The sequence below is a fragment of the Lycium ferocissimum genome, chromosome 8 (assembly GCF_029784015.1).
Source record: "Lycium ferocissimum isolate CSIRO_LF1 chromosome 8, AGI_CSIRO_Lferr_CH_V1, whole genome shotgun sequence".
Taxonomy (NCBI): Eukaryota; Viridiplantae; Streptophyta; class Magnoliopsida; order Solanales; family Solanaceae; genus Lycium; species Lycium ferocissimum.
The window spans coordinates 29,865,104-29,872,754 of NC_081349.1; the positions used below are offsets into that span (position 1 = coordinate 29,865,104).

At 31.3% G+C, this 7,651-nt stretch overlaps 1 protein-coding gene across 1 annotated transcript; it reads left to right on the forward strand.

Moving 5' to 3' along the window:
* Positions 1-3,982: 3,982 nt before the first annotated feature.
* LOC132067921 (extracellular ribonuclease LE) lies at positions 3,983-5,702 on the forward strand. Its single transcript, XM_059461324.1, has 3 exons — positions 3,983-4,198; positions 4,295-4,450; positions 5,109-5,702. The coding sequence occupies exons 1-3, from the start codon at positions 4,088-4,090 to the stop codon at positions 5,532-5,534; spliced, it is 693 nt and encodes a 230-aa protein (XP_059317307.1). The 5' UTR covers positions 3,983-4,087; the 3' UTR covers positions 5,535-5,702.
* The last annotated feature ends 1,949 nt before the right edge of the window (positions 5,703-7,651 follow it).

Here is a 7,651-nt window from a genome sequence, read left to right on the forward strand (position 1 = left end):
CAACACTGCTATAAGAAGTAAATAGAGTAGCAGACACCCTATCTAAACTCAGTCATAAATTCACTCTTTTATTATATTCATGAGAGCCAGCGGCGTCCGTAGCCTATAAGGTTGGGGTTTAACTAAACCTCAAGTTTTGAATATGGAGCTTAAATTTATGTGTAAAAAATTATTAAAATTGTAATAAACAGTAAATATGAACTCCTAATTTTAAAAATATAATGAGTTCAATGTCAAAAATCTATAAATTGAACCCACAAAATTTAAATCCTAAATCCGCTACTGATGACAGCCCTAGCTAGTCACGTTAGGGGACAAGTTATACTGGACAAAATAGAAACGACACAATCCAGATTCAAGAAGACCAAAAAGCTCAAACCTCTTTGATGTAGATGAATGGTACTTTAGCTAGTATAAATTTTGTAATTTAGTAACACAGTTGATCGGAGGTTGGGTTTATGTCCCCCTCCTTTGTCCATTTTGCTATTTCTATTATTATATGAGGTAGAGATCAATATCAAATTCCACCATCGCAGGAGGTGAAAGCCTGAGTGTTTACTATATTATATTTTTCTCAATTACTGAAAAAAGAACAGATGGAGCAGAGGAGCACAATAAGCAGAACATTTGGTTACAAGACCACATATTTCTCAAGTGGATGATTGAAGTATAGAACTGAAAATTAGTCATAGGAAGAGACTTATTGCTTGGCCAAAAGCAGCCGATATTTTTTCCCTAAAAGCTTGGTCAAACACCTCAAGTTTTTAAAATAAACACTTTTGGCTTCCCAAAAGCTTGGCCAAATAGGCTATAAAATGTAGTAATCTCGGTTATGCAATATAATGGTAAATGTTTAATGAAAATCAATGCAATTGATTGCAGGAATTCAACCGGATGGAAGATCTTATCGACTGAAAAAGATTAAGAAAGCTATAAGGAAAGGAACAGGTTTCACACCTGTTATAGGGTGCAATATTAATATTTCAGGCTACAGCCAACTCTTAGAGATATATCTTTGTGTTAACAAGTCTGTTTCGAATTATTTATCAACCATTGAGTTTCCTGTCTTTTGACACAAATCAATTATTTATCACAATGTTATCAAATGAATCGTTTGACGTGCTTCTATTGAGTTCAAATATCTGATTTCATCATAGTTTTTTTTTTTTTTTTTTTTTTTTTGTTAAAATGGATGATTTCAAGTTCCATTTTGAAGCTTTATACTTATATTCTTCATAACTTATAATTTTTAAACCGTGATCTAAAAGGTTTATAAGTTGCAAGAAAAATAAAAAAAGAGTTATACACTAAACAGTTGTCACAAAAGGATAATTGGCGAAAAATTATGTTAAAATATCCAACCCAGTTTGGTTCTGGGCCTGGGCCGAATCCACCATCTCAAAAAAGTGAATTTACTGGTCCAGTTAGGTTCATTTGCACTTTTTGTCCCTCTTTTGTGCTGGTCTTTAATTTTTGGATTTCAAAATCGAACTTAAGGCCTACCTTCTGTCTTGAGAATTTTTTTTTTTTTACTGAGTTGAGGTTCGAACTCCAAACCTCATGGTATTAGGCGAAGGGCAAAAATTAAAGACTAGTATCTTTGAAGGGCAATCCGCACAAAAAAATGCGTTGGAACATAAAATATGTGAAATTTGAAAAAAAAAAAATAGTATTTGAAAAGAAAAAAAAATGATATTTGAAAATTGAAGTTGTGTTTGGACATAAATACAACTTGAAAAATGTTAAATTTTTGTGAGTGATTTTGAGTGAAAAATCGGAAAACAAGTATTTGGAGTTTATCGAATTCCGAAGTATTCCAAAATTAAAATCCAAAAAATTGTAACAATTTAATGCCCAAATATGACTCCGCAATAAAATTCCGGGAAAAAATGAAAATTATCCATGGCCAAACGGGTGTACGCGTGTTACTTTTGAGAAACATTTTTCATGAATGAAATGATATAACGTTTCTAATTTTATGTCAAAATCTTTGTTTCCTAAGGTACTTGTAATTGATATCGACATGAGTTTGTCCATGTCGACATCTCAATAATGAAATTCAGCCTACAAATGTGCAAGTACATGTTCTTGCATACTTAAAAGATTTGTTTCTATCTAGTCTTGTTCAACATCACGGTTTCATATTGTACTTTTTGTCAAAGGGAGTATTTTTCTCAAGAATGGAACATTCTTTTTAGTGTAACGAATTCTTGTAATGAATTTTTTATACTACTCTATTTTTATACACTATTAATATAGTTTAACTTGTTACAACGGGTTACTTATCATTTATTTTAAGTTATCAACCAATGCTAATATTGACTATTGAATAGAGTTACCTGTAATTAACTGTCGTAAAAATTTGTTTATGCGTCAATGTTAGAATTTAAACTCGACATTTCATTAGAAGCTAAGTTAAAAAAACAAACAATCAAAAAAGAAGACAGAAAATCATGTGGCTACTTATCATTGAAGAGAAGAAAAGAGCAATAATTTAGACTCCAAAAAAGAGTGAGAAGTGAAAGAAAGTTGTCTATCGGTCCAAATAGTCATTGTGCTAGTATGAACTCTTCCTTGTGTTCACATACAATTGCTTAAAATTTAAGGATCTTAAGTTGTATTTAAGGAAAAATTTTGCTGAAAAATGCATAATTCAATGAATACAATAAAATTGTATATGGTATTTTGTAAATTTATGCTTTAAATTTACCATATAATCTTTCAAAGGATTAGCATGAAGTATAATATAGCACACAGAAGACAGATCAAAAGACACATTTCAAAGAAACTTTTAATTTTTTTGTAATATTATTTTGTAGTAATACTTTTAAAGAATATTGCGATAAAAATTTTAAAAATGTTTCAAAGCACCAATATAGATTGTCAAAGTTGGTTTATATGGTTAATATTTAAAATCAAACAGATCCAAAAATGATGTGCATTTTTTTTGTTTTTTTGCGATATAAAATACGTCTCTATATATTTATTCAAATGTAAACTTATTCGGTAAAGGAGTTTCATTGCAAAATGGAGTCTTCAATTACATTCTGTTATAAAATTGTCTATAAAATTTTAGTAATTTCAAAGTTCTAAATTTTAAGCAAGGAATTTATAATAAAGAAAATCTTACTCAAATTCAAATTACTAAGTATTAGGCAAGAAATTTATTATAAACAAAATCTTACTCAAGTATAAATTTCAGGCAAGAAATTTGTTATAAATAAAATCTTACTGAAATTTCAATTACTAAATATTAGAAGTCCTTAAATATCTCAAATAAGAAAATGTCGATCTTGCCCAATATGAAATCCAATTTAAACGTGAAAAAGTAGATCAACATTTTGTGTTGGAGCTTCTTGCTTTTACAATTACGCAGCAAATCAAATATCAGACACATTATGAAGAATTACTTACATGTTATTTTTAAACTTAATTGTGTCAAAAGAATTATGATACTATATCAGTGTGAACGTAAACTCAACAGTAATCATGGGGCAGAAATGGAGAACATAAATGTCTATTAATGTGATTGATAATGAACAATAAATTCATGAGGAAGTGCAAGTCTGAAAGAGCCAGTTGCCAATAATTCAATTTATCTGGCCTTAAAAAATTAAAAATATCATACATGTAGCTTTTATGTGAACCGAGTATATTCTATTTGCCTTATAATGAAACTTAATTATCTTAATACAAAGAACACACTTTATGACAACCTTCTATCTTCCAAGATTGAGAGAACACTCTTTAATAGGAAAAAAGGTAAAATTGATCCCTTAAAATCTGCTGAAATTAATACCATAAAATAACATTATTGGACTATACAGTATATCCCAAAAATCAATGGCATCTTCACATTGTCAACAGCAGAAACACTAATAGGGATAAAAATCCGAATCAGATTTTAATACCAATCCCAAATTAGGAAGCTCCTCAATTTCACACTTAGAAGTTGCCCGTTCACATCTTCATATTTTTTCCTATAAATAACAAGCCAAAATCACTTTATCAGTCAGTACCAATACACCACTTTGGAGTTCACAAATAAAGAGTTTTATTTTTAGAAGCAAATAGAAAAACAAAAAAAATGGCTTCAAATTCAGCCACTTGTCTTTTCTTGATTTTCTTCATTGTTACTCAGTGTCTATCAGTCCTTAATGCTGCTGAAGATTTCGATTTTTTCTACTTTGTTCAACAGGTTAACATCCAAATTTATTTAAAAACTAAATGTCTTTTTTTTTTTTTTTTTCCTTTAGTTTTTTTAATTAATGTATATTTTTTTTCTTTTATGCAGTGGCCAGGATCATACTGTGATACTAAACAAAGTTGTTGCTACCCCACAACTGGAAAACCAGCAGCAGATTTTGGAATCCATGGACTTTGGCCTAATAACAATGATGGCACTTACCCATCAAACTGTGATCCAAACAGTCCTTATGATCAATCTCAGGTACTCAATATTCTAAAGAAGCCTCTTACTCTAATTCCCATCACGAATTCAAGATTTAAACTTGTTGGTTTATAACTTGTATTTTTGAATTATGGATTCAGAGTTTAATTTCTTGTTATATAATTAGTATTTTTTCACTACATATTTGTGATTCGTGTTTAGAGTACTAGGTTCAATAGAACTCACATAAACTCTTGGGCGGATTAAAGGGTGCACAAGGGGGTTCAATTGAATCCCTTTCGCCCAAAAATCATAGTCATAAATATGATAAAATATTTTTGTGGCTATAGATGAACTTTTGAATCTCCTTGGCATAAGGAAAGAATCTAGTGTAGTAGTAAAGGGGTTCAAAAAATTGCTTTATGTTGTAGAAAATTCGTCAAGGGTGTTCAAGATTTAATATATATGTATAAAAAGTAATTTTTTTAATCTGTATACGCAATATAACTTTTATATGAACTATATAATTATCCGATAGAGGGTGTACAACTGACCCCTCTTCCATCTATGTGGCTCCACCACAGGTCATAGGTTCAAATCCTGGCTAGTTGTGACACTCTAGCATTTTGTCGAATCCTTTTAAATGCATTTTTGGCGCTGCCACTAGGATTGCCCAGTTCAGATTATGTAATTACAAGTTTTTAAATTGACTATGCAGATTCGTGACTTAATCAACAGAATGCAACAAAATTGGCCAACTCTAGCATGCCCAAGTGGTACTGGCTCAACATTTTGGTCACATGAATGGGAAAAGCATGGCACTTGTGCTGAATCTGTTTTCACAAACCAACATGGCTACTTCAAGAAGGCTCTTGATCTCAAGAATCAAATTGATCTTTTGTCAATTCTTCAGGGTGCTGAAATCCACCCTGATGGAGGATCTTATACCTTGGACGACATTAAAAGTGCGATTAAAAGCGCGACTGGATACACTCCTGGTATCCAATGTAATGTAGACGAGTCGGGTAATAGCCAGCTTTACCAGGTTTATATTTGTGTCGATGGCTCGGGTTCAAATCTCATCGAGTGCCCTGTTTACCCTAGGGGGAAATGTGACTCCAGCATTGAGTTCCCAACATTTTAAGCCAGTTTTTGTTCTTTGGCCTCGTTTCATATGTCTCATTGTGTTATCTATTTCCTTTGTACTATTTCTTGTTTACTAATGTTAGAATGTTATACATGTTCCCTAATCATTGGAAAAGGCTATGCCTTCTTTGGAGAAATAACATATTGAAATTGACATTTCTTCTTAGTACTCACTACTCAGCCCTAGAAAGTATTACTATTGAATTTTAAATATCTGATGTTGCAAATTGGACAACTCAATAGACAAAAGGTCATTATTCGAGTTGCTATGCACGAAGCCAGGGGCGGAGGTAATAAGGTGTAGAAAAGGATTTAATTGAATCTTCTTCGCTACACTAGTAAATACGGTGTAAATAAGGGCATTATCTTTTTGGGTTACTTTAATTAAACTGATTAATCCCCTTCTAGTAAAGTGACAAGGGAATGTTCAAAAATCGCTTTAGGTAGGCAACTAGTATATTTTTGAGTCCCCTTATGTAAATTTCTGACTCCACGAAGTCATTCAAGGCTCATGACCCATGCAGCGAGGTGTATATTTCGTGCTCTCTGTTTAACTATGAAGATAACCAAAAAAAAAAATGTACACTAAGTTCTCGTTATGCATGAGGTTTGGAAAGACTGGACTATATTAGGCTATTTTAGGTAGGGGTATTCATGGTTTGCTTAAAAATCGATCCAAATCGAAAGCCGAGCAAACGATTAAATAAGATGATTTTTGTTTGAGTTTGGCTTTTAATTTTTCTTAAAAAAACAGATAATATTTGGTTTAGTTTGATTTTATAAAAAACAAGCCAAAGAAAAAATCGAACCAAATCGATAACTTATATACACAATTTTTATAATTATATAAATATATGTACAATATATTGATTTTTATAAATAGTTTGTGAATAATTTTTCATCAAAATTTTATTTATCTCTAATAGGATAATAAACTTTAAACCTCAAGCCCATTTTTATAAGAAGGCCATGAATCCAAACTCGATCATTTACTTAAAATAACTACAAGATTTACCAAGATATTTTTTGTTTCTTATAAACTTTATGCACTCGATCAGAGCTTATAAATCATAAGACATTTTATTCATAATTCAAGAAAATTATAACCACTACAATAAGAGGGTAATAAAAGATTATACGGATAATATATCAGTAACCCCTGAACTATACCCAAAGTTCCAGGGACACGTCTTTCCTTTACGGTGGTCCTATTACCCCCCTGAACTATTTTAACGTTTAATAAACACAACTCCAAGTGATGACATGGCATAAAGAACCAAACTCTTAGTGGACAGTGAAATACACACACTGCCACGTGTATTTTCGCAATTTTTTTTTTTAAAATATGTTTCATTTTTTCCTTTTTATTTACTTTTTAATTCCAAAATACAATGGAAATATCACTTTATATTTAGAAAAATGAAAAAGACAATTGTTATTGTTATTGTATGAACCTAAAAAAGAATTGGAGGTGCTGACATATTCGAAGGTTGTTGAAGTTTTAAAGTTGAGATTCAAGTGCTAAACTCATTCTAGATCCTTAGTTGCTGTTGAGATTCGAAAATGGAGAAAGAATTTCGACTCCATCATTGTTGAACCTTGAAAAAGCTTGAAGAACAAAAAACATAATTCTTGGTTGTTGGCCAAATTGATTACTGGAGTTTGGTGATGATGTTGTTGTGAAGTTGTAGTTGAAATTTAAGCTTGATTAGTGTGGATTTTATTGAGTTTTTGTTGAATTTTGGGACCAAAAATGAAGAAGATGAAGAACATTGCCTTTTTTTAAGTTCTTGAAAATCAACCTTTTGTAATGTTAATTAGTTATGTATACTAATTAATCGTAAATGCGTCCAATTAAAAAATGACACGTGTCCATATTATTCAGAAATTTAGCTCATTTTTCGTCTCTCACATGCCTCCAAGAGAGTGAGCACACTCTCTATGTCACCTCAGTATCGAAGGGTGTATTTATTACACTTTAAAATAGTTTTTTTTTTTGGGGGGGGGGGGGGGGTAATACGATCCCTGTAAAGGTAAAGTGTGTCCCAGAAACATCGAGTATAATTCAAGGATACTGATGCCTTATCCCCAGATTACAAGTTGGAAAATGATGAA